This window comes from Mesoplodon mirus (assembly GCF_964341445.2).
Source record: "Mesoplodon mirus genome assembly, chromosome: 2".
NCBI lineage: Eukaryota > Metazoa > Chordata > Mammalia > Artiodactyla > Ziphiidae > Mesoplodon > Mesoplodon mirus.
In genome coordinates, this window is record NC_138977.1 from 70,199,577 (window position 1) to 70,226,312 (window position 26,736).

A 26,736-nucleotide genomic window follows, 5' to 3' on the forward strand; every position below is an offset into this window, starting at 1 on the left:
TAGAGTGTTCTGCCTATGTTTTCCTCTAAGAGTTTGATAGTGTCTGGCCTTACATTTAGGTCTTTAATCCATTTTGAGTTTATTTTTGTGTATGGTGTTAGGGAGTGTTCTAATTTCATTCTTTCATATGTAGCTGTCCAGTTTTCCCAGCACCACTTATTGAAGAGGCTGTCTTTTCTCCATTGTATATTCTTGCCTCCTTTATCAAAGATAAGGTGACCATATGTGCATGGGTTTATCTCTGGGCTTTCTATCCTGTTCCATTGATCTGTATTTCTGTTTTTGTGCAAGTACCATACTGTCTTGATTACTATAGCTTTGTAGTATAGTTTGAAGTCAGGGAGCCTGATCCTCCAGCTCTGTTTTTCTTTCTCAAGATTCCTTTGGCTATTTGGGGTCTTTGTGTTTCCATACAAATTGTGAAATTTTTTGCTCTAGTTCTGTGAAAAATGCCACTGGTAGTTTGACAGGGATCGCATTGAATCTGTAGATTGCTTTGTGTAGTATAATCATTTTCACAATGTTAATTCTTCCAGTCCAAGAACATGGTATATCTCTCCATCTGTTTGTATCATCTTTAATTTCTTTCATCAGTGTGTTATAGTTTTCTTCATACAAGTCTTTTGTCTCTTTAGATAGGTTTATTCCTAGGTATTTTATTCTTTTTGTTGCAATGGTAAATGGGAGAGTTTCCTTAATTTCTCTTTTGGATTTTTCATTATTAGTGTACAGGAATGCAAGAAATTTCTGTGCATTAATTTTGTATCCTACTACTTTACTACATTCATTGAGTAACTCTGGTAGTTTTCTGGTAGCATCTTTAGTATTCTCTATGTATAGTATCATGTCATCTGCACACAGTGACAGTGTTACTTCTTCTTTTCTGATTTGGATTCCTTTTATTTCTTTTTGTTCTCTGATTGCTGTGGTTAAAACTTCCAAAACTATGTTGAATAAATGCAGTGAGAATGGGCAACCTTGTATTGTTCCTGATCTTAGTGGAAATGGTTTCACTTTTTCACCATTGAGAATGATGTTAGCTGTGGGATTGTCATATATGGCCTTTATTATGTTGAGGTAAGTTCCTTCTATGCCTACTTTCTGGAGAGTTTTTATCATAAATGGGTGTTGAATTTTTTCAAAAGCTTTTTCTGCATCTATTGAGATAATCATATGGTTTTTATCCTTCAGTTGTTAACATGGTGTATCACATTGATTGATTTGAGTAAATTGAAGAATCCTTGCATTCTTGGGAAAAACCCCACTTGATCATGGTGTATGATCCTTTTAATGTGCTGCTGGATTTTTTGCTAGTATTTTGTTGAGGATTTTTACATCTATGTCCATCAGTGATATTGGCCTGTAGTTTTCTTTTTTTGTAACATCTTTGTCTGGTTTTGGTATCAGAGTGATGGTGGTCTCAAAGAATGAGTTTGGGAATGTTCCTCCCTCTGCTATATTTTGGAAGAGTTTGAGAGTGATAGGCATTAGCTCTTCTCTAAATGTTTGATACAATTCGCCAGTGAATCCATCTGATCCTGGGCTTTTGTTTGTTGGATGCTTTTTAATCACAGTTTCACTTCCAGTGCTTGTGATTGGTCTGTTATATTTTCTATTTCTTCCTGGTTCAGTCTCAGAAGGTTGTGCTTTTCTAAGAATTTGTCCATTTCTTCCAGGTTGTCCATTTTATTGACATATAGCTGCTTGTAGTAATCTCTCATGATCCTTTTTATTTCTGCAGTGTCATTTGTTACTTCTCATTTTTCATTTCTAATTTTGTTGATTTGAGTCTTCTCTCTTTTTTTCTTAATGAGTCTGGCTAATGGTTTATCAATTTTGTTTATCTTCTCAAAGAACCAGCTTTTAGTTTTTTGATCTTTGCTATTGTTTCCTTCATTTCTTTTTCATTGATTTCTCATCAATCTTTATTATTTCTTTCCTTCTGCTAACTTTGGGGTCTTTTTGTTCTTCTTTCTCTGATTGCTTTAGGTGTAAGATTAGGTGGTTTATTTGAGATGTTTCTTGTTTCTTGAGATAGGATTGTATTGCTATAAACTTCCCTCTTAGAACAGTTTTTGCTGCATCCCATGGGTTTTGGGTCGTCGTGTTTTCATTGTCATTTGTTTCTAGGTATGTTTTGATTTCCTCTTTGATTTCTTCAGTGATCTCTTGATTATTTAGTAGCTTATTGTTTAGCCTCCATGTGTTTGTATTTTTTACAGTGTTTTCCCTGTAATTGATATCTAGTCTCGTAGTGTTGTGGTCGGAAAAGATACTTGATATGATTTCAATTTTCTTAAATTTGCCAAGGCTTGATTTGTGGTCTATACTGAGGAATCTTCCATGAGCACTTGAGAAGAATGTGTATTCTGTTGTTTGGGGATGGAATGTCCTACAAATATCAATTAAGTGCATCCTGTTTAATGTGTCATGTAAAGCTTGTGTTTCCTTATTTATTTTCATTTTGGATGATCTGTCCATTGGTGAAAGTGGGCTGTTAAAGTCCCCTACTATGATTGTGTTACTGTTGATTTCCCCTTTTATGGCTGTTAGCATTTGCCTTATATATTGAGGTGCTCCTGTGTTGGTTGCATAAATATTTACAATTGTTATGTCTTCTTCTTGGATTGATCCCTTGATCATTATGTAGTGTCCTTCTTGGTCTCTTGTCATAGTCTTTATTTTAAAGTCTATTTTGTCTGATATGAGCATTGCTACTCCAGCTTTCTTTTGATTTCCTTTTGTGTGTAATATCTTTTCCATCCCCTCACTTTCAGTCTGTATGTATCCCTAGGTCTGAAGTGGGTCTCTTGTAGACAGCATATATATGGGTCTTGCTTTTTTATCCATTCAGCCAGTCTATGTCTTTTGGTTGGAGCATTTAATCCATTTACATTTAAAGTAATTATTAATATGTATGTTCCTGTTACCATTTTCTTAATTGTTTTGGGTTTGTTATTGTAGGTGTTTTCCTTCTCTTGTGTTTCCTGCCTAGAGAAGTTTATTTAGCATTTATTGTAAAGTTGGTTTGGTGGTTCTGAATTCTCTTAGCTTTTGCTTGTCTGTAAAGGTTTTAATTCTCCGTTGAATCTGAAGTTGGACTGGACTTTGCTCAGACAAGGATGGCCAGGGTGGTAAGGAGAATCTGTCATATGAAGAGATCTTGGAGAACCTAGAAATGTATGTGACCTTGAGAAGCTTTCAGGGAAGACACAGTAGTTAAATTCAAATATTTGAAGATCTCTCACAGAAAAGTGATTCAGCATATTTTCTGTGACCTTGGGGTGGGTGGGGGGGCACACATGGTGGTGGCAGATGTTAAGGGGAATCAATTTTAGTTCATAATAAAGGATTTTCTAACAGAATAGTTCAAAGATGGAATTGACTAAAGGTGGGGAAAACTAGCTTAGAGTTTCTAAGTGAGAGTTTCTAAGCTAGAAAATCCCTTGGAGAGGAGAGTCAGTCATTAATGGTTAGTCGACATAGAAGAACTCTATAGTCCCTTCTAACCCTGAAATTCTGTGATTCTTCAGGCACAGAAAGATGAAGCCCAGGGTTGGCACAGTGGCATCATGAGAAGTGGAGAGGGATGGGACATTTTTAGAGAGAATCAGAGGGTTTTTGGAACCCATTTTGTAAACCTTCCTCTGCTTTGGTTTGTACTTCATGAGTATTTAGCCTCAGTTTATCTCCTGCCTTTTTTGACCCCACCACAACTTCAACCACTTTGCTTCTCCAATTTCCTTTACTCATCAATTTTAGAAATTTAAGATTGCCAGTGAGCAATGCTTTGGATTAAGCCTGTTCTGGTGGAAGTAGAACGAAACTGGATGTGTGTGTGTGCATGTGTGCGAATGTGTGTGTGCTGGTGGATTTTGGGTTGGAGTGGAGATGGCCAGGTGTTTTTAGAACACAGAATGGTGGAGGATGTCAGAAATATCAACATAAATAAATTGGTAAATTGTATGCAGGGCCATGGCTAGGAATGTACTGTACACTCTCTTGCTAATTAGATTTTGAACATATTTTTTACCAGTTCTTTTAGTGAGGTAAAAGAAGTTTTGTTTAAAAGAAGGCTTAACTTTTGTTATAGATATTTTAAAAACCTCTACCTCTAGTCCATCCTTCCCTGCCAATCTTCTACACTTAGTCTACTGCCATCTGGGCACATCTTATAACACAATTTTAACTTATATTGGACTTCCCAGCCTAAAAATAACTTTGACAAATTTTCTGGTTGAGTCTCCTGATAACCTAGCTCAGGTATTATATTCCTCATTAAATAAAGAAGAAAATTGAGACAGAGAGGTTAACTGACTGGACCAAGGTAACAAAAAAGGCTGAGAGATGTTTGCAGGTCCTCTGATGCCAAATCTCACTCTCATCTAGTCCCGCAAAATCTCACTCTCATTTAGTCCCAAGTGGTGTTTTTTTTTAAATTAATTAATTAATTAATTAATTAATTTTTGTTGTGTTGGGTGTTTGTTTCTGTGCGAGGGCTTTCTCTAGTTGCAACGAGCGGGGGCCACTCTTCATCGCGGTGCGCGCGCCTCTCACTGTCGCGGCCTCTCTTGTTGCGGAGCACAAGCTCCAGACGTGCAGGCTCAGTAGTTCTGGCACACGGGCCTAGTTGCTCCATGGCATGTGGGATCTTCCCAGACCAGGGCTCGAACCCGTGTCCCCTGCATCGGCAGGCAGATTCTCAACCACTGTGCCACCAGGGAAGCCCCCCAAGTGGTTTTAGAACTATGCTCTCTTATATCCAAGGATTCTGAAAACATTCTATTCACTTAAAAATACTTAAGTTAATCATTATATTGGACCCCGGAGGAAGATGGCGGAAGAGTAAGACGCGGAGATCACCTTCCTCCCCACAGATACATCAGAAATTCATCTACACGTGGAACAACTCCTACAGAACACCTACTGAACGCTGACAGAAGACCTCAGACCCCCCAAAAGGCAAGAAACTCCCCACATACCTGGGTAGGGCAAAAGAAAAAAGAATAAACAGAGACAATAGGATAGGGACGGGACCTGCACCAGTGGGAGGGAGCCGTGAAGGAGGAAAGGTTTCCACACACTGCAAGCCCCTTCGCGGGCGGAGACTGCAGGTGGCGGAGGGGGAAAGCTTCGGAGTAGCGGAGGAGAGCACAGCAACAGGGGTGTGGAGGGCAAAGCGGAGAGATTCCGGCACAGAGGATCGGTGCCCTCAGGCACACACCAGCCCAAGAGGCTTGTCTGCTCGGCCGCCGGGGTGGGCGGGGCTGGGAGCTGAGGCTCAGGTATCGGCTTTCAGTCGGAGTGCAGGGAGAGGGCTGGGGCTGGCGGCAGGAAGAGAGCCTGAAGGGGTTAGTGCACCACGGCTAGCCCGGAGGGAGTCCGGGGAAAGGGTCTGGAGCTGCCGAAGAGGCAAGAGACTTTTTTCCCTTTTGTTTCCTGGTGCGCGAGGAGAGGGCATTAAGAGGGCTGCTTGGGGAAGCACTGGAGACAGGCGCGGACCTCGGAGACGGGCGTGGGACGCTGGGGCTGCTGCTGCCGCCGCCGCAGCGGGGCCTGTGTGCGAGCGCGGGTCACTGTCCGCCCCGCCTTCCGGGGGGCCTGTGCACCCCGCCACTGCCGGGGTCCCGGGACCCGGGGAAGGCTTTCCCGGGAAAGCGCACGGAGCGCCTCGGGCTGCTGCAACGTCACGCCGGCCTCTGCCGCCGCAGGCCCGCCCCACACTGCGCGCCCCTCCCTCCCCACGACTTGAGTGAGCCAGAGCCCCCGAATCAGCGGCTCCTTTAAACCCGTCCTGTCTGAGCGAAGAACGGACGCCCTCAAGCGACCTACGCGCAGAGGCGGGGCCAGGTCCAAGGCTGAGACCCGGGAGCTGTGAGAGCAGAGACAGGGAAATCTCTCTGTGCAGCCTCGGAGGCAGCGGATTAAAGCTCCACGGCCCATTTGATGTGCCCTGCGTCTGTGGAGTGCATAAATGGACAGCGAATCATCCCAAATTGAGGAAGTGGACTTTGAGGACAAGATTTAAGACTTTCCCCCCTTTTCCTCTTTTTACAACGAATTATCCCAAATTCAGGAGGTGGACTTAGAGAGCAAGATTTCAGACTTCTCGCCCTTTTCATCTTTTTACAACGAATTATCCCTAATTGAGGAGGTGGACTTGGAGAGCAAGATTTTTGATTTTTCCCCCTGCTCTCTTTTTGTGAATGTGTATGTGTAATCTTCTGTGTAAGATTCTCTCTGTATAGCTTTGCTTCCACCATATGTCCCAGTGTTCTATCTGTCCTTTTTTTTTTCAATAATTACTTTTTAATTTTAATAACGCTACTATATTTCATACTTTATTCTATTTTACTTTACCTGCTCTTTCTTTTTTTCCTACCTTCCCTTCCTCCCTCCCTCCCTCCGCTCCTTTCCTTCTTTCTTTTTCTTTCCTCCCTCCCTCCCTCCCACCCTTCTTCTTTCCACTTTCTGTTTCTTTCCTTCCTCCCTCCCTCCCTCCTGTCTTTCTTTCTTTCTTTCCTTCCTCCCTCCCTCCCTCCCTTCTTCCATTCACTCTTCCTTTTGCTTTCATTCCTCCCTCCCTCCCTCCTTTCTTTCTTTCTTTCTTTCCATCCTTCCTCCCTCCCTCTCTCCTTTCTTTCTTCCTTCCTTCCTTCCTTTCTTCCCCTCTTCCTTTCTTTCCCTCTCTCTTTCTTTCTTCTACTAATTCTTTCTTTCTACTTTTTCTCCCTGTTATTCTGAGCCGGGTGGATAAAAGGCTCTTGGTGCTGCAGCCAGGAGTCAGTGCTGTGCCTCTGAAGTGGGAGAGCCAACTTCAGGACACGGGTCCACAAGAGACCTCCCAGCTCCACATAATATCAAGCAGCGAAAATCTCCCAGAGATCTCCATCTCAACACCAGCACCCAGCTTCAGTCAACGACCAGCAAGCTACAGTGCTGGTCACCCTATGCCAAGCAATTAGCAAGGCAGGAACACAACCCCACCCATTAGCAGAGAGGCTACCTAAAAACATAATAAGGCCACAGGCACCCCAAAACACACCACCAGACGTGGACCTGTCCACCAGAAAGACAAGATCGAGCCTCAACCACCAGAACACAGGCATTAGTCCCCCTCACCAGGAAGCCTACACAACCTACTGAAACAACCTTAGCCATGGGGGACAGACACCAAAAACAATGGGAACTACGAATCTGCAGCCTGCAAAAAGGAGACCCCAAACACAGTAACATAAGCAAAATGAGAAGGCAGAAAAACACACAGCAGGTGAAGGAGCAAGATAAAAACCTACCAGACCTAACAAATGAAGAGGTAATAGGCAGTCTACCTGAAAAAGAATTCAGAATAATGATAGTAAAGCTGATCCAAGATTCCATTTCCAAGATCCAAAATCTTGGAAATAGAATAGACAAAATGCAAGAAACAGTTAACAAGGACCTACAAGAACTAAAGATGAATCAAGCATCAATTAAAAACACAATAAATGAAATGAAAAATACTCTAGATGGGATCAATAGCAGAATAACTGAGGCAGAAGAACGGATAAGTGAGGTGGAAGATAAAATAGTGGAAATAACTGATGCAGAGCAAAATAAAGAAAAAAGAATGAAAAGAACAGAGGACAGTCTCAGAGACCTCTGGGACAAAATTAAACGCACCAACATTCGAATTATAGGGGTTCCAGAAGAAGAAGAGAAAAAGAAAGGGACTGAGAAAATATTTGAAGAGATTATAGTTGAAAACTTCCCTAATATGGGAAAGGAAATAGTTAATCAAGTCGAGGAGGCACAGAGGGTCCCATACAGAATAAATCCAAGGAGAAATACGCCAAGACACATATTAATCAAACTGTCAAAAATTAAACACAAAGAAATCATATTAAAAGCAGCAAGGGAAAAACAACAAATAACACACAAGGGAATCCCCATCAGCTTAACAGCTGATCTCTCAGCAGAAACTCTACAAGCCAAAAGGGAGTGGCAGGACATAATTAAAGTGATGAAGGAGAGAAACCTGCAACCAAGATTACTCTACCCAGCAAGGATCTGATTCAGATTTGATGGAGAAATTAAAACGTTTACAGACAAGCAAAAGCTGAGAGAGTTCAGCACCACCAAACCAGCTTTACAACAAATGCTAAAGGAACTTCTCTAGGCAAGAAACACAGCAGAAGGAATATACCTACAATAACGAACCCAAAGCAATTAAGGAAATGGGAATAGGAACATACATATCAATAATTACCTTAAATGTAAATGGACTAAATGCTCCCACCAAAAGACACAGAGTGGCTGAATGGATACAAAAACAAGACCCATATATATGCTGTCTACAAGAGGCCCACTTCAGACCTACAGACACATACAGATTGAAAGTAAGGGGATGGAAAAAGATATTCCATGCAAATGGAAATCAAAAGAAAGCTGGAGTAGTAATTCTTATATCAGACAAAATAGACTTTAAAATAAAGATTATTAGAAGAGACAAAGAAGGACACTACATAACGATAAAGGGATTGATCCAAGAAGAAGATATAACAATTGTAAATATTTATGCACCCAACATAGGAGCACCTCAATACATAAGGCATATACTAACAGCCATAAAAGGGGAAATCGACAGTAACACAATCATAGTAGGAGACTTTAACACCCCACTTTCACCAATGGACAGATCATCCAAAATGAAAATAAAAAAGGAAACACAAGCTTTATATGATACATTAAACAAGATGGACTTAGTTGATATTTATAGGACATTCCATCCAAAAACAACAGAATACATATTTTTCTCAAGTGCTCATGGAACATTCTCCAGGATAGATCATATCTTGGGTCACAAATCAAGCCTTGGTAAATTTAAGAAAATTGAAATTGTATCAAGTATCTTTTCTGACCACAATGCTATGAGACTAGACATCAATTACAGGAAAAGATCTTTAAAAAATACAAACACATGGAGGCTAAACAATACACTACTCAATAACGAAGTGATCACTGAAGAAATCAAAGAGGAAATTAAAAAATACCTAGAAACAAATGACAATGGAGACACGACGACCCAAAACCTATGGGACGCAGCAAAAGCAGTTCTAAGGGGGAAGTTTATAGCAATACAATCCCACCTTAAGAAACAGGAAACATCTCGAGTAAACAACCTGACCCTGCACCTAAAGCAATTGGAGAAAGAAGAACAAAAAAAACCCCAAAGTTAGCAGAAGGAAAGAAATCATAAAGATCAGATCAGAAATCAATGAAAAAGAAATGAAGGAAACGATAGCAAAGATCAACCAAATTAAAAGCTGGTTCTCTGAGAAGATAAACAAAATTGACAAACCATTAGCCAGACTCATCAAGAAAAGAAGGGAGAAGACTCAAATCAATAGAATTAGAAATGAAAATGGAGAAGTAACAACTGACACTGCAGAAATACAAAAGATCATGAGAGATCACTACAAGCAACTCTATGCCAATAAAATGGGCAACCTGGAAGAAATGGACAAATTCTTAGAAATGCACAACCTGCCAAGACTGAGTCAGGAATAAATAGAAAATATGAGTAGACCAATCACAGGCACTGAAATTGAAACTGTGATTAAAAATCTTCCAACAAACAAAAGCCCAGGACCAGATGGCTTCACAGGCGAATTCTATCAAACATTTAGAGAAGAGCTAACACCCATCCTTCTCAAACTCTTCCAAACAATATGAGAGGAAGGAACACTCCCAAACTCATTCTACGAAGCCACCATCACCTTGATACCAAAACCAGGCAAGGATGTCACAAAGAAAGAAAACTACAGGCCAATATCACTGATGAACATAGATGCAAAAATCCTCAACAAAATACTAGCAAACAGAATCCAACAGCACATTAAAAGGATCATACACCATGATCAAGTGGGGTTTGTTCCAGGAATGCAAGGATTCTTCAATATACGCAAATCAATCAATGTGATACACCATATTAACAAGTTGAAGGAGAAAAACCATATGATCATCTCAATAGATGCAGAGAAAGCTTTCGACAAAATTCAACACCCATTTATGATAAAAACCCTGCAGAAAGTAGGCATAGAGGGAACTTTCCTCAACATAATAAAGGCCATATATGACAAACCCACAGCGAACATTGTCCTCAATGGTGAAAAACTGAAACCATTTCCACTAAGATCAGGAACAAGACAAGGCTGCCCAGTCTCACCACTCTTATTCAACCTAGTTTTGGAAGTTTTAGCCACAGCAATCAGAGAAGAAAAGGAAATAAAAGGAATCCAAATTGGAAAAGAAGAAGTAAAGCTGTCACTGTTTGCAGATAACATGATACTATACATAGAGAATCCTAAAGATGCTACCAGAAAACTACTAGAGCTAATCAATGAATTTGGGAAAGTAGCAGGATACAAAATTAATGCACAGAAATCTCTGGCATTCCTGTACACTAATGATGAAAAATCTGAAAATGAAATCAAGAAAACACTCCCATTTACCATTGCAACAAAAAGAATAAAATATCTAGGAATAAACCTACCTAAGGAGACCTGTATGCAGAAAATTATAAGACACTGATGAAAGAAATTAAAGATGATACAAATAGATGGAGAGATATACCATGCTCCTGGATTGGAAGAATCAATATTGTGAAAATGACTCTACTACCCAAAGCAATCTACAGATTCAATGCAATCCCTATCAAACTACCACTGGCATTTTTCACAGAACTAGAACAAAAAATTTCAAAAGTTGTTTGGAAAAACAAAAGACCCCGAATAGCCAAAGCAATCTTGAGAACGAAAAATGGAGCTGGAGGAATCAGGCTCCCTGACTTCAGACTATACTAGAAAGCTACAGTAATCAAGACAGTGTGGTACTGGCATAAAAACAGAAAGATAGATCAATGGAACAGGATAGAAAGCCCAGAGATAAACCCACGCACATATGGTCAACTTATCTTTGATAAAGGAGGCAGGAATGTACAGTGGAGAAAGGACAGCCTCTTCAATAAGTGGTGCTGGGAAAACTGGACAGGGACATGTAAAAGTATGAGATTAGATCATTCCCTAACACCATACACAAAAATAAGCTCAAAATGGATTAAAGACCTAAATGTAAGGCCAGAAACTATCAAACTCTTAGAGGAAAACATAGGCAGAACACTCTATGACATAAATCACAGCAAGATCCTTTTGGACCCACCTCCTAGAGAAATGGAAATAAAAACAAAGATAAACACATGGGACCTAATGAAACTTCAAAGCTTTTGCACAGCAAAAGAAACCATAAACAAGACCAAAAGACAACCCTCAGAATGGGAGAAAATATTTGCAAATGAAGCAACTGACAGAGGATTAATCTCCAAAATTTATAAACAGCTCATGCAGCTCAATAGCCAAAAAACAACCCAGTCCAAAAATGGGCAAAAGAGTTAAATAGGCATTTCTCCAAATAAGATATACAGACTGCCAACAAACACATGAAAGAATGCTCAACATCATTAATCATTAGAGAAATGCAAATCAAAACTACAATGAGATATTATCTCACACCAGTCAGAATGGCCATCATCAAGAAATCTAGAAACAATAAATGCTGGAGAGGGTGTGGAGAAAAGGGAACCCTCTTGCACTGTTGGTGGGAATGTGAATGGGTACAGCCACTATGGAGAACAGTATGGAGGTTCCTTAAAAAACTAAAAATAGAACTACCATATGACCCAGCAATCCCACTACTAGGCATATACCCTGAGAAAACCATAATTCAAAAAGAGACATGTACCAAAATGTTCATTGCAGCTCTATTCACAATAGCCCGGAGCTGGAAACAACCTAAATTTGCATCATCGGATGAATGGATTAAGAAGATGTGGCACATATATACAATGGAATATTACTGAGCCATAAAAAGAAACGAAACTGAGCTATTTGTAATGAGGTGGATAGACCTAGAGTCTGTCATACAGAGTGAAGTAAGTCAGAAAGAGAAAGACAAATACCATATGCTAACACATATATATGGAATTAAAAAAAAAATGTCATGAAGAACCTAGGGGTAAAACGGGAATAAAGACACAGACCTACTTGAGAATGGACTTGAGGATATGGGGAGGGGGAAGTGTAAGCTGTGACAAAGCGAAAGAGAGGCATGGACATGTATACACTACCAAACGTGAGGTAGATAGATAGTGGGAAGCAGCCGCAGAGCACGGGGAGATGAGCTCGGTGCTTTGTGACCGCCTGGAGGGGTGGGATAGGGAGGGTGGGAGGGAGGGAGATGCATGAGGGAAGGGATGTGGGAACGGATGTATATGTATGACTGATTCACTTTGTTATAAAGCAGAAACTAATTTAAAAAAATCATTATATTAAGAAACAACACTCTTTCAAATGCATTGTTATATCAAGTACTCCATAATCCACTATTGTGATTTCACATTAACTTGTTTCTGCATAGATCCTAGAGGAAGAAAAACCAAAACCCTGTTTCTTTCATCTCTTCATATGTTTGTTTGGACACTTAGAAATGTGTCATTGGTGAGGAAGGATGTAAATCTGCACTGGTCTTTCCAAATATTTGGGCTTACACACGTCCACTCATGGTACATTGTACAAGGGAGGCAGTACTGCCGGGGGTATACAGTGACAGGCATGGGCCAGGCCAAGTGAAGGTGCATCTGCTCAACACGAGCCCCCATCCTGGTGCACTGCTGAGATATGGGACAACATCTGATGTGAGAACACGTCACATGGTAGTAATACTATGGGATGCATAGTTTCAGCATTTCTAGGTATCAGAAGCCCTTTTCTGATTTTTGTATTTGTGATAAATACTTTTAGTGATTTGTCTTCAAAATAAAAAATTCCAGCTGCCTACTTCTCTTTTGATTTCCTGCAGCAGTTTGGGAGTGTGCTGAGATTGCCAGGAGGGCTGTTGACAATGTAAACACCTATCTCTTTGAATCAGGATTTTTTTTTTTATTGAGCAAATAAAACAAAATACAAAAATAAATTAGGTATTGAGAACATAGCAGAATAAATCTGTACCTTTTTTTTGTTTGTTTGTTTGTTTGTTTTTTGCGGTACACGGGCTTCTCACTGTTGTGGCCTCTCCCGTTGCGGAGCACAGGCTCCGGACGCGCAGGCTCAGCGGCCATGGCTCACGGGCCCAGCTGCTCCGCGGCACGCGGGATCCCCCCGCACCGGGGCACGAACCCATGTCCCCTTCATCGGCAGGCGGACTCTCAACCACTGCACCACCAGCGAAGCCCAAGCTGTACCTTTTTAATGTTAGTCATACCTTAGTCATTGAGAAAAGACTCATTGTTTTCATTGTCTAGTAATATCACTTTCAATGTGTTTTATATAATTGGGTTCCGATAGGGTTCAGATTTCATTTGAAAAAAAGGATTATGCTGCTAAAACATGTTTGAGAATTGCTGTGCCTTATCACATTGTCTTCCTGAGACTGTCCTGCTTCTGAGTCTCAAATTTCTCAAGATTCTTATAATTAGCTTAGATGATTAATGAATTTTGATTTGCCTTTGATATCAAAAAGTATATCTAGGGCCTCCCTGGTGGCGCAGTGGTTGAGAGTCCGCCTGCCGATGCAGGGGATACGGGTTCGTGCCCCGGTCTGGGAGGATCCCATATGCCGCGGAGCGGCTGGGCCCGTGAGCCATGGCCGCTGGGCCTGCGCATCCGGAGCCTGTGCTCCGCAACGGGAGAGGCCACAACAGTGAGAGGCCCGCATACCGCAAAAAAAAAAAAAAAAAAAAAAAAAGTATATCTAGGAGGACTTCCCTGATGGCGCAGTGGTTAAGAATCCGCCTGCCAATGCAGGGGACACGGGTTTGAGCTCTGGTCTGGGAAGATCCCACATGCTGCGGAGCAACTAAGCCCGTGTGCCACAACTATTGAACCTGCGCTCTAGAGCCCGTGGGCCACAACTACTGAGCCCAGGTGCTGCAGCTACTGAAGCCCGTGTGCCTTCAGCCCGTGCTCTGCAACAAGAGAAGCCACTGCAATGAGAAGCCCGCACACCAAAACGAAGAGTAGCCCCTGCTCGCCACAAGTAGAGAAAGCCCACGCGCAGCAACGAAGAACCAACACAGCCAATAAATAAATAAATAAATTTATATTTAAAAACCGTATATCTAGGAGATCTAGCAACTTGAAGTATTGAAAATGCTTAGGAGGAATAATCATTTTTTTCTCTTGAAATTCTTTAAATTTTGCTACTTCTGAGTCATTTCCAAATACAGACTTAGTAAAAAGAAAACCTATTTCCTTTTGCCTTGATACTCTTGAATAATAAGAAAGGTTTTTCAGCTTTTAAAATCCTAGGAATTACAGACTGGAAACCAGTCTCTTCAGTTAAACATAAGTTTTATAAAGTTCCTTGTTTATTTGAGGGGAAATTAGTTGAAAAGAATAGAACATGGTTTGGTCAATATAATTTTGTCAAGCAACAGTTAATGACAAGTAACAATTTGGATGCAGAAATGAAGACATTTTCTGGCCTTTGAATTTAAGAGTTAAAAAGAGAAATAGGGGGCTTCCCTGGTGGCGCAGTGGTTGAGCGTCCGCCTGCCGATGCAGGGGACATGGGTTCGTGCCCCGGTCTGGGAGGATCCCACATTCCGCGGAGCGGCTGGGACCGTGAGCCACAGCTGCTGGGCCTGCGCGTCCGGAGCCTGTGCTCCGCAACGGGAGAGGCCACAACGGTGAGAGGCCCGTGTACCTCAAAAAAAAAAAAAAAAAAAAGATAGGTGAGCTGAAAATTGCAGTGTAATTAGGTAAGTGCTCTCACAGAGGAATAGCATGTACTATCTTTGCAGGTAGCAGGTGGGGTAGTTGGGAAAGGAGGTGATATTTGAGGGATGTCTGGAAGTGGAAGCTAGTAGGTATTTGCCAAGGTGTTGAGGGGGCTCTTATATCTGAGGAAACAATATGAACAAAAGCCTGGAACCCTAAAGTATTTGACGTTTAGGGTATCAGTGATTATAGCTCACTGTGGCTAGAGTGTAGGGTGTCAGGGAGGAGGTGTGAAAAAAGAGAGGATGTTGTTGGCTTGGTGGAGCAGCAGCTGATGAATTTGGAGAGATAAGTTGGTGTACATTGTGAAGGTCCCAGTGTGTCCTGTTGAAAAGTTTAGATTTCTTATATATGCTGTGGAGATCCACAGCTGAGAAAGGCTTACGTTTTAGGAAGAAAATGCTGGAATATGGATTGGAAAAGGGAGAAATTGGTTCATTTATTCAATAAACATTTATTGAGCATCTACTATGTGAAAATAACTATTCTAGGCACTTAGGATACAAAGGGGAACAACAGAAAAAGATATCTGCCCTGGTCAAGCTTACCACTTCTAGTATAGGGAGATAGTATACCAATAAACATAGTAAATAAATCATACAGTATACTAAGAGGCATAAATGCTAAGAAAGAAGAAAAAGTAGAGTAAGGTGGTGTGAAAATGCCAGGTGGGGGGTAGTTGCAACTTAAATAAGGTGGCAGCACTACTATATATAAAATAAATAACTAATAAGGATGTACTGTAAGGCACAGGGAACTCTACTCAGTACTCTGTAATGGCCTATGTGGGAAAAGAATCTAAAAAAGAGTGGAGATATGTATATGTATAACTGATTCACTTTGTTGTACACCTGAAACTAACACAACATTGTAAATCAACTGTACTCCAATTAAAAAACAAAAAGAAGAAAGTACACATACCAGATGGGGAGCTGGCCATGTTTCTTCCTCCTTGACCTATAAACAGAAAAATCAGGTTGCCTTAATAAAGTGGGACTTTAGAGTGGAGAGAAGGAATACATTGGGGGGATGTATTTTTCTTTTTTCTTTTTTTGCCTTGTTTGTTGTAAAGTAAAACACAAACAAAAGCTACACAAAACAAATCTATAATGTAATGAATTATTATAAGATGAACGACCTTAAACAACCACCCTGGTAAAAAAGTGAAATGTTGCCAGCCACACCAGGAACCTCTCCATTTGTCACACCCCAATCACAAGTCCCTCCCTCCCAGAGGACCTGATTTTTATGGTAATCACTTTACTGCATTTCTTGATAGTTTCATTAACCAAATATATACCCCTGGATGCTCTGAGTCTTGCCAACTAAAAAAAGATTCTTTGATATACCTTTTAAGTCTTTTAAAATCTACAGGTTTTCTCTCCTTCCTTTTTTTCCCCCTTGCAATTGATCAGCTGGAGAACTGGGCCATTTGACCTTTAGGATTTCTCACAACCTGGATTTTTCTGATTACACACTCATGGTGCAGATTGTATGACGTGTAAGTTGACAGCTGGACCCAGAGGCTTTGATCAGGCTCAGGTGCCATCTCAGTGACCACGACTATTGGCACTGGAGTTTTCTTTCATTGAGAAGCACATAATTGCTGGTTGTCTTTTTGCAAAGTTAATAGCTGTTTCTGCTCAATGCCTAGAATTGATTAGGGATTGCAAAATGGTGATATTCTAATTATATCATATCTGTTTTGGTTATTAGCTGGAATATTTTTATAAAGAGACATTTCCCCTTATCTATTATTTGGTTACCAAGTGGTACAGTTCCTGTAGGAAAGGCAGGCTAGATAAATGCCTTTTCATTTATTTATCAGTTTTCAAGGTAATAAGTTGGTTCCCTGTCATCCTCAATTTTTATTACTCTATCAAGTTTTTCTCAGAAAGGGAGAAAGGGACCTTGGCCGGCCAGTTTCAAGAATTCATAGGTGCTAGGCTGCACCAGTGTCTTCAGACCTCATCTGCTGTGTTGGATTAGACAAAACCCCTCCCATTGTCAGCTCCTGTTCTAAAATTAGCTCATCGTACGTTCCAGTGAATATTTGCTGGCTATTTTGGGGTTCTCCTCTTTTCATATCTATCAGATACCCCTCTGCTTTTTCCTGTGTAGATGCTAATACCATACAGGTCATGTGGCTGTTGGTTTGTCCACAACTGCTTATATTTTAGGTTTGTGAGGAATATCTGATCGCCAAGTTTGGTTGTAAATGTTTCCCATGGAATTTTGGTTTTGCTCTCTAGTTGCTTGGTCTGTTTTTATGTGGAGATCAGGAAGATTTAAAAAAAGCTCACTGCCACCAATGCCATCTTCCCAGAAAGGGGTTGAATCGTAAAAGAATTAGAGTAGAATTGAGAATAACAAAAGTTTCTGAGTTGGAAGATTTGGTGAATGGTAATTTCATGGATGAGGATTAAAAATAGAAGAGGAGAAAGGCAGTAAGTGGAAGATAAGATCAGTTTTTGATTTCTAAGATTTAAAATGCTTATGAGATACCCTAATAGAAATACCTTCTTAAAAAATATGCCTCTAGGGCCTCCCTGGTGGCGCGGTGGTTGAGAGTCCGCCTGCCGATGCAGGGGATACGGGTTCGTGCCCCGGTCTGGGAGGATCCCATATGCCGCGGAGCGGCTGGGCCCGTGAGCCATGGCCGCTGGGGCTGCGCATCCGGAGCCTGTGCTCCGCAACGGGGGAGGCCACAACAGTGAGAGGCCCGCATACCGCAAAAAAAAAAAAAAAATATATGCCTCTAGAATTTGATAGAGCTAGGTGATGAAAGATAAACACTTTGAAGATAACTGAAGCCATTATAAGTTGGAGAAATTAGTATTTTTGGTAAAAATTACAGTGTGAAAAACCAGTAGACTAGAAATCATGCAATTGAAGATGAAGGAGACACTAATAAGCATTTGTGAGTGAGTAGTTTTATGTATTTTCCATAAATATGTACAACAAATGCAGGTTTACAGAGCAGCGATCCAAAGATGACACTGTTCAAAGCTCCAGTTATATGGACGCAACAGAGTTTTTGGTTATTAGGTGAATGTAGGTGCTATATATGCTAAGTATAATATTAAGAGAATGAATTTATAAAATCTGAGTATTTTTCCTATTAGAAAAATAGATGTTAAATGTTCATAAAAATAAAATGCTTAGGTGAAGATGTTAACTATTCATAAGCTGCAAGATTTAATATTTTAAGTAGACTATAGTATATTATCACAGGTCCTCTATTTCAAGAGTGGGTGAAAAAGTCTTCTCTCTTATGAGCTATTCCAGATACTCAGATGCTCTGACCTCAAAGGGGATTTTTTAGATAGTGTGCACATTTGGACATTCCTTTTTAAAACTTTCATTAGCGTTAAATATCATCCCAAATGACTTACTTTTGACCTCTGTCTTTTCCTTTCTTCTTTTTCTTCTTCTTTCTAAATAGGCCAGTCTTCAGAGACCTGAGATTAAACTTGAATCACTAAAAGAAGATATTAAGGAATTCTTTAAAATATCAGGTTTGTAAGTTGCTTTTTTTCCTTCTCTGATTCTTTAAGGCAAAATAAGGAAATACTTTATTTTGAGGGAATACTGTATCCACAGCCAATTACTCATCCAAAATTGTGAAACAGTGGCTGGATAGGTTTCTATTTGGGGAGAATTAGAACTTTCAGATATTTCTGCAGAAATGCTGCAAAAATTCAGGAACACTGTGGGAATGACTGCTTTACATTAATCAGTTTTAAATACTGTTTACCTTCCTGGTCAAAATACATCCTGAATGTATTAAGAATCTCCCTAGTTAAGTAACTTGCCTTTTACCTTTCATTTGTGCCTTTTTTCCTTCTCTGCTTCTTTTCTCTCCTATGTTTCTTTTCTCTCCTCTTTTCTACCCTTTCAAAGAAAACAAGAAAATCCCAACTTTTTTAGAGCAAGCTGTTTAGCAGCCCTTGCACATGGGAACTGAGATATTAAGTGGTTTACTTGCCCATAAAAGTTCAAGTAGTTAGCAGCCAAGCGAACTGATCTGACTGATGGTGCCTCATAATAATCTACTTCTCTTGTTTAGGAGTTTAATGACTAGTTAATTGTCACGAATTACTTGTAATCTTTGTCAAGTGCCTGGCTGTTTCTTGCCCTTCCCTTGGCACATTTCTCTTAGCTCTGGTAGTTCAATAGCCAAAGATTTTGGCATTCATTGAGTACCTTAACAGTGGAAGAAGGAAATATTCTTCTCATCTTAAGAAAATGGTGCCATAGTTTTATAATAATAAATCATGTTGATGACTTTGCTACTTAGTGTTAGCCAAGGGATATTGGTAAATATATAAGAAATAATTCCTTAGTATAACACTTTACACAGCAACTGGAAGTTTGATAAAGTTCTTTCACAAATGAATGTGATGTTAAAGTTTTTGTGAGATAAATTTAATTGTAATGTATGTTTATTTTTAAAACTAATATGTTTGTATATTTTATTCCTTTTTTTAAATAGGTTGGGAGAAGAAACTTCAGAATGCTGTGTATAGTGAACTGAGTGTGTGAGTTTTTCCTACCTATTTTGAGATACTCTTATGTTTAGCTGTATTTGCTTTGTAAGTAACGAATATAGTATTGCTATGTGTACTGATTGTTATTATTTCTCATTAGTATTTATATGGCATTTCAAGTAAGTTAATACTATTAAAAATTACAGTCTTGCCTGAGAATTAATAGGTGGGGTTTTTTTATTGCCAAAATTTTTATACTAATTCATTTATCCAGTGTAATTAAGAAATATGATATTTCTCATCAGTTATTATTTTGGATAATTTAAGCTTACCAATGTTCTTTTTATTGTTGCCATTTTGGATATTGTCGTTCTGTCTTTGTAAACTGATCATTTTAAACACAATTAACTCTTTTTTTTAAAAAATTGGGGTCATTATTAAGAACATTACTGTTTTTATTTATCTGGATTTGTTCTCAGAGTCTGCTGCAGTGTACAGAACTATTTGTCATTACAAAAAATATAGATCCCAAATGTTAGCTTTTGTAGTTTATTTAATATTCCATTATTCATCATTTATTTCTAGCACTATGCCAGGCACTGGGAATATAGCATAGAGCAATGAACACAATTTCTGCCTTCATGGAGTTTATAATCTAATAGAGTTCTTAAGTCTTTTTTTCTTTTCTTTTTTTCCTGCTATCAATGTGTCTCTAGCATTCTCTAGTTTCTCACACTCCCATTTCCAATTTGCTCCTTCTAATCTGCTGTTAACTGGGAAATGAGATAACCCAGTTTACCAGAATTGTCTGTAAAACAAAGAGACTCAGATGAATGCTTGTGGATTTGTGCTTAGACACACGTTTTTGTTTTTTGTTTTTTTAATTTATTTATTATTTTATTTTTTTTATTTTTGGCTGCATTGGGTCTTCATTGCTGCACGTGGGCTTTCTCTAGTTGTGGTGATTGGGGGGCTACCCTTCGTTGTGGTGTGCGGGCTTCTCATTGAAGTGGCTTCTCTTGTTGCAGAGCATGGGCTCTAGGCGCACGGGCTTCAGTACTTGCAGCACATGGGCTCAGTAGTTGTGGCTCACGGGCTCTAGGGTGCAGGCTCAGTAGCTGTGGCGCACAGGTTTAGTTGCTCCACGGCATGTGAGATCTTCCCAGACCAGGGCTGGAACCCGTGTCCCCTGCATTGGCAGGCAGATTCTCAACCACTGCGCCACCAGGGAAACCCAACAATGTTTTTAAAATTAGTATTTGCTTGTTTGGTTATTGCTATCTTCTGAGTTGGTTTTTGACCTCTTAAATAACATCACATATAAAATGCTATCTGTTAACTAAAGTTGATTGTGATCATGCCTTTGGTTCTAGTCACAAAAGGAAAAGACATTTATCCTGACAAGTAAGGTTTCAAAATTCCCCAAATGTAGTAGAAATACCACGGTTGATTAGACTAATATGGACATGATCATTTATCTCTCTGCCTGTTAAAGCTTGTAACTTCAGTGTCTTTGTCTCTGATATTGGGCAGAATAAAAGCATCTGCTGTGTATAATTCCAAATATTAGATTCTCATCTGAGGAGATATTACTGATGATTGCTATTTTTGTGGCATAATGCATTCCTGAAAATTGTTCTATGAGACAGAGTGCCTTTTTACTTGCTGGCAGGGACAGTATTTCACTCATTGTCATATCTTTGATATCCTACATAATAGACATTAAATAAATATTTTATTTTGAATATTTTGAATAACTTGTTGAGATATTTGAAGGAGCCCAATAATACTACCTTTTTCCTCACTTGGGTTCTGAACAAATTGAGAAAATAAAATAAGACATAAAGGCAAACTGGGGGTCAAAATTATACTTTTATTTGTGATAAAGACTGGGTAGAAGGACATAGCTTAGTGCAAGAGCAAAATAAGCTGTTTAACTGAACTCCAGGCTTAAATAGACTTAACCTTCTAGTTAAATAGCATTGGTGAATGTGTTCAGTTTATTCTTCCAAAATTTAAAAGTTGGAGAAGGCATTAAACCTCTTCTGTGGTGTAATGAGTAAAGCCCTGGAGAGAGGCCAAGAATGTTACAGTGAGGGAGCTCTTTTCATGTGGAAGGGCACATCTGGAGTGGGAAGAAGTGTTTCCTAACATAAGTCAGAAGAATAAAGTGGACTTAGCATATTCTGTTGCATTTTTCATTGGCAAAAACCATGATGGATAAGTAAAGAAAGCAAAAGTGAAGTAGAAATATTTATTGTTAAGTAATTGGAACTGAAAAAAAAATCCATACTCTCATTACTGATAGAAGTGTGGACATGTGAGCTCTACAGATCATACATGGAATTTGCTTGTGTCATTTTACTTATTTTACTAAACATTCCAAATATTTTAGTCAGATTTTTATTTAACAAATATAGCAGAAAAATTTCTGTATTCTGTTATTACATGAAACTTGTAACACTAGCCCAGGTTAGTTCTTCCCACTTCAAAACTGCCTACTTTGTTTAACTATTATTGTGTTAATAACTACTTAATATTATGTTGATGATAATTTACATTGATTGAATGCTTATTTTATGTCCAGCACTGTGGTAAGCACTTTATAGGTATTACCTTGTATTAGGTAGTCTTTATAACCACCCTATGAAGTAGAATTTATAATTATCATCATTTTACAGAAGAGAAAAATGAGTCTTAGACCACTTAAGTAACTTGCTGAAGATCATATAGCTAGTAAATGGCAGTGCTAGGATTTCACCTCTAGCTGTCTGATTCTAAAGCCATACACTTTACTACATTTTACGTATACAGTAAATCCCCTACATATGAACCTTCAGGTTGAGAACTTTCAAAGATGTGAACGTGCCTTTGCATGTCCAATCACGTAAGTTAGTTCATGTGTCTGGCATACATTGTCACATGCGTGCATCCTCTACAAGTGGTTGTGCTTTTGTGTACTTTACTGTACAGTACTGTATAGAGTACAGTAGTACAGTATCTTTATTTCAAGCTAGATCTGCAAAAGGACAACTTCATTGAACTCCTTGCTGTGCAACAAGAGGAGCTTTCTCATGAAGACCTGATGGAATTGGAGGCCCAGGGAAGGGACGAAGTGAGACAAGAGGAAGAAGAAATAACTGAAAAGCCGAAGAGATTCATGACATAGGAAACGGCAAGAGGATTTTCTTTATTTGAGGAGGCACTGTTAGTTTTTGAGGCACAGGACCCGAACGTAGAATGGTACACGAAGGTTGCAGCAGCCGTTCAGAATGCAATCCAGTGCTACCGTGTCATCTTCGATGAGAAAAAAAGAGCTACTACCCAGACATCACTGGATCGGTTTTTCAAGAGAGTAGATAGAACTGAATCCAGCAAGGAACCAGAACCTGTGCTGTCAATGTCAGGCATGAGTGAAATTGCAGCTTACCCTCCATCTCCTGTTGCTGATGATCCTTCGGCTCTACCATCTCCCACCTCCACTCCCTCCTCCAGTCAGTAACTCTTCTTGCCTGTTCACTCGATGCCAGACCCTGTATGCCAGCTGTTGTACTGTACTACTGTACTTTTCAAGGTACTGTACTGTTAAGATTAAAAATGTTTTCTTTATTTTTTGTGTTTGTTTTTTATGTATTATTTGTATGAAAAGTATTATAAACCTATTACAGTTTGGAACTATATAGCTGATTATATTAGTTGGGTAGCTAGGCTAACTTTGTTGTTCTTATGAACAAATTGGACTTACAAATGCACTCTTGGAACGGAACTCGTTCATATGTAGGGTACTTACTGTATTTACATCTTGTTTCTTCCCTAGATTAAAAGTGTTCTGAAACAAGAATTATGTCTTACATTTCTTTGAGTATCTCCTATAGCATCAAATAAATGACGTTGAGTCAGCAAGTAGTTACTGAGCCACCCACCAATGCTGGCACAAAATAAATATTTGTTGAATTGAGGACACTTACTATAACTGTTAATCCTAAACTTACTGTAAAGATTTAAGAAAGTCATTACATTGAAAATGTACCGATTTCTTTGTGTCCTATTCTTTACTGTATTTTGTGTAGAGCAGTTTATAAAGAATTAGAAGACCTATTGTTTTCCCTTAAGGAATATAAGTTAAAGAAATATATAAACCTTTTTAAACCTTCTATATATGTATATATTATTAAAAAAAAACATGTACCGTAGTCTACTGCTATAGTAGATATATGCAACTGTCTACCATACCTTGGAGAGGTATAAATGCTGAACTACAGTGGGCCCGAAATGGAAAGATTTTAGATAATGAGTACCTTACACTAGACCACAAGATTGGGTAAGTCTTTATAGACATTCATGGTGTTAGCTGGAAGAGTCCTCAGGTGGTAGACCTGGGCACCACCAAAGTGTCCTAATCATAGCTCTTCTTTGCCCTCTTGGTTGTTTGTTTGTTTGTTTTTTATCTTTATTGGAGTATAATTGCTTCACAATACTGTGTTAGTTTCTGTTGTACACCAAAGTGAATCAGTCATATGATTACACATGTCCCCATATCCCCTCCCTCTTGAGCCTCCCTCCCATCCTCCCTATCCCACCCCTCTAGGTCATCGCAAAGCACCGAGCTGATCTCCCTGTGCTATGCTGCTGCTTTCCACTAGCTAACTATTTTACATTCGGTAGTGTATATATGTCGATGCTACTCTCATTTCGCCACAGCTTCCCCCTCCCACCCCGTGTCCTCAAGTCCATTCTCTATGTCTACCTCTTTATTCCTGCCCTGCAACTGGGTTCATCAGTACCATTTTGGTTTTTTTTTTTAGATTCCATACATATGTGTTAGCACACGGTATTTGCTTTTCTCTTTCTGACTTACTTCACTCTGTATGACAGACTCTAGGTCCATCCACCTCACTACACATAACTCAATTTCATTTCTTTTTATAGCTGAGTAATATTCCATTGTATACATGTGCCACATGCTCTCCATCCATTCATCTGTCGATGGACACAAAGGCTGCTTCCATGTCCTGGCTATTGCAAATAGAGCTGCAATGAACACTGTGGTACATGACTCTTTCCGAACTATGGTTTTCTCAGGGTATATGCCCAATAGTGGGATTGCTGGGTCATATGGTAGTTCTGTTTTAGGTTTTTTAAGGAACCTCCATACTGTTTTCCTTAGTGGTTGTAACAATTTACATTCCCACCAACAGTGCAAGACGGTTCCCTTTTTCACCACAACCCTTCCAGCATTTATTGTTTGTAGATTTTTTTGATGATGGCCATTCTGACCATTATGAGGTGATACCTCATTGTGCTTTTGATTTGCATTTATCTAATAATTAATGATGTTGAGCATCTTTTCATGCACCTCTTGGCCATCTGTATGTCTTCCTTGGTGAATCTAGTTAGGTCTTCCGCCCATTTTTTAATTGGATTCTTTGGTTTTTTTGACATTGAGCTCCATGAGCTGTTTGTATATTTTGTAGATTAATCCTTGGTCTGTTGTTTCCTTTGCAACTATTTTCTCCCATTCTGAGGGTTGTCTTTTTGTCTTACTTATGGTTTCCTTTGTCGTGCAAAAGCTTTTAAGTTCAATTAAGTCCCATTTGTTTATTTTTGTTTTTATTTCTGTTGCTCTAGGAGGTGGGTCAAAAAATATCTTGTTGTGGTTTATGTCAAAGTGTGTTTTTCATATGTTTTCGTCTAAGAGTTTTATAGTGTCTGGTCTTAAATTTAGGTCTTTAATCCATTATGAGTTTATTTTTGTGTATGGTGTTAGGTAGTGTTCTAATATCATTCTTTTACATGTAGCTGTCCAGTTTTCCCAGCACCACTTACTGAAGTGGCTCTCTTTTCTCCATTATATGTTCTTGCCTCTTTCTTGTAAATTAGGTGACCGTATGTGCATGGGTTTTTCTCTGGGCATTCTGTCCTGTACCATTGATCTATATTTCTGTTTTTGTTCCAGTACCATACTGTCTTGACTACTGTAGCTTTGTGGTATTGTTTAAAGTCAGGGAACCTGATTCCTCCAACTATGTTTTTCTTTCTCAAGATTGCTTTGGCTCTTTGGGGTCTTTTGTGTTTCCATATGAATTTTAACATTTTTTGTTCTAATTCTGTGAAGAATGCCATTGGTAGTTTGATAGGGATTGCATTGAATCTGTAGATTGCTTTGTGTAGTATAGTCATTTTCAGAATATTGATTCTTCCAATCCAAGAGCATAGTATATTTCTCCATCTGTTTATATCATCTTTGATTTCTTTCATCAGTGTTTTATAGTTTTCTGAGTACAGATCTTTTGCCTCCTTAGGTAAGTTTATTCCTAGGTATTTTATTTTTTCTGGTGCGATGGTAAATGGGATTGTTTCCTTAATTTCTTGTTCTGATTTTTCATCGTTGGTGTATAGTAATGCAAGAGATTTCTGTGCATTAATTTTGTATCCTGCAACCTTACTGAATTCATTGGTTAGTTCTAATAGTTTTCTGGTGGCATCCTTAGGCTTTTCTCTGTATCGTATCATGTCACCTGCAAAGAGTGACAGTTTTACTTCTTTTCCAATTTGTATTCATTTTATTTCTCTTTTTTCTCTGGTTGCCATGGCCAGGAAATCCAAAACTATGTTGAATAAGAGTGGTGAGAGTGGACATCCTTGTCTTGTTCCTGATCTTAGTAGAAATGGTTTCAGTTTTTCGCCATTGAGAACGATGTTGGCTGTGGGTTTGTCATATATGGCCTTTATTATGTTGAGGTAGGTTCCCTCTATGCTCATTTTCTGGAGAGCTTTCATCAAATGGGTGTTGAATTTTGTCAAAACCTTTTTCTTCATCTATTGAGATGATCAAACGGTTTTTATTCCTAAATTTGTTAATGTGGTGTATCACATTGATTGATTTACATTTGCTGAAGAATCCTTGCATCCCTGGGATAAATCCCGCTTGATCATGGTGTATGATCCGTTTAAGGTGTTGTTGGATTCTCTTTGCTCGTATTTTGTTGAGGAATATTGCGTCCATATTCATCAGTGATATTGGCCTATAATTTTCTTGTTTTGTAATATCTTTCTCTGGTTTTGATATCAGGGTGATGGTGGCCTCCTAAAATGAGCTTGAGAGTGTTCCTTCCTCTGCAATTTTTTGGAAGAATTTGAGAAGGATCAGTGTTAACTCTTCTCTAAATGTTTGATAGAATTTACCTGTGAAGCCTTCTGGTCCTACACTTTTGTTTGTTGGAAGATTTTTAATTACAGTTTCAATTTCATTACTTTTGATAGGTCTGTATATATTTTCTAATTCTTCCTGGTTCAGTTTTGGAAAATTGGACCTTTTCAAGAATTTGTCCATTTCCTCGTGGTTGTGCATGTTTTTGGCTTATAGTTGTTTGTAGTAGTCTCTTACAATCCTTTGTGTTTCTGCCGTGTCAGTTGTGATTTCTCCTTTTTCC

The 26,736-nt window shown here is 39.2% G+C and overlaps 1 protein-coding gene across 3 annotated transcripts in view; it reads left to right on the forward strand.

Moving 5' to 3' along the window:
* TBC1D19 (TBC1 domain family member 19) overlaps window positions 1-26,736 on the forward strand; it is a 167,469-nt gene that overhangs the window by 21,712 nt on the left and 119,021 nt on the right. For 2 of the 3 annotated variants that reach the window (XM_082632706.1, XM_082632707.1), the window contains exons 2-3: window positions 18,259-18,331; window positions 19,309-19,354. In XM_082632706.1, the coding sequence (XP_082488832.1) occupies window positions 18,259-18,331; window positions 19,309-19,354 (119 nt within the window). Of the gene's footprint in view, window positions 1-18,258; window positions 18,332-19,308; window positions 19,355-22,378; window positions 22,878-26,736 lie in introns of those variants that run through there. The other variant, XM_082632708.1, reaches the window with a different exon arrangement.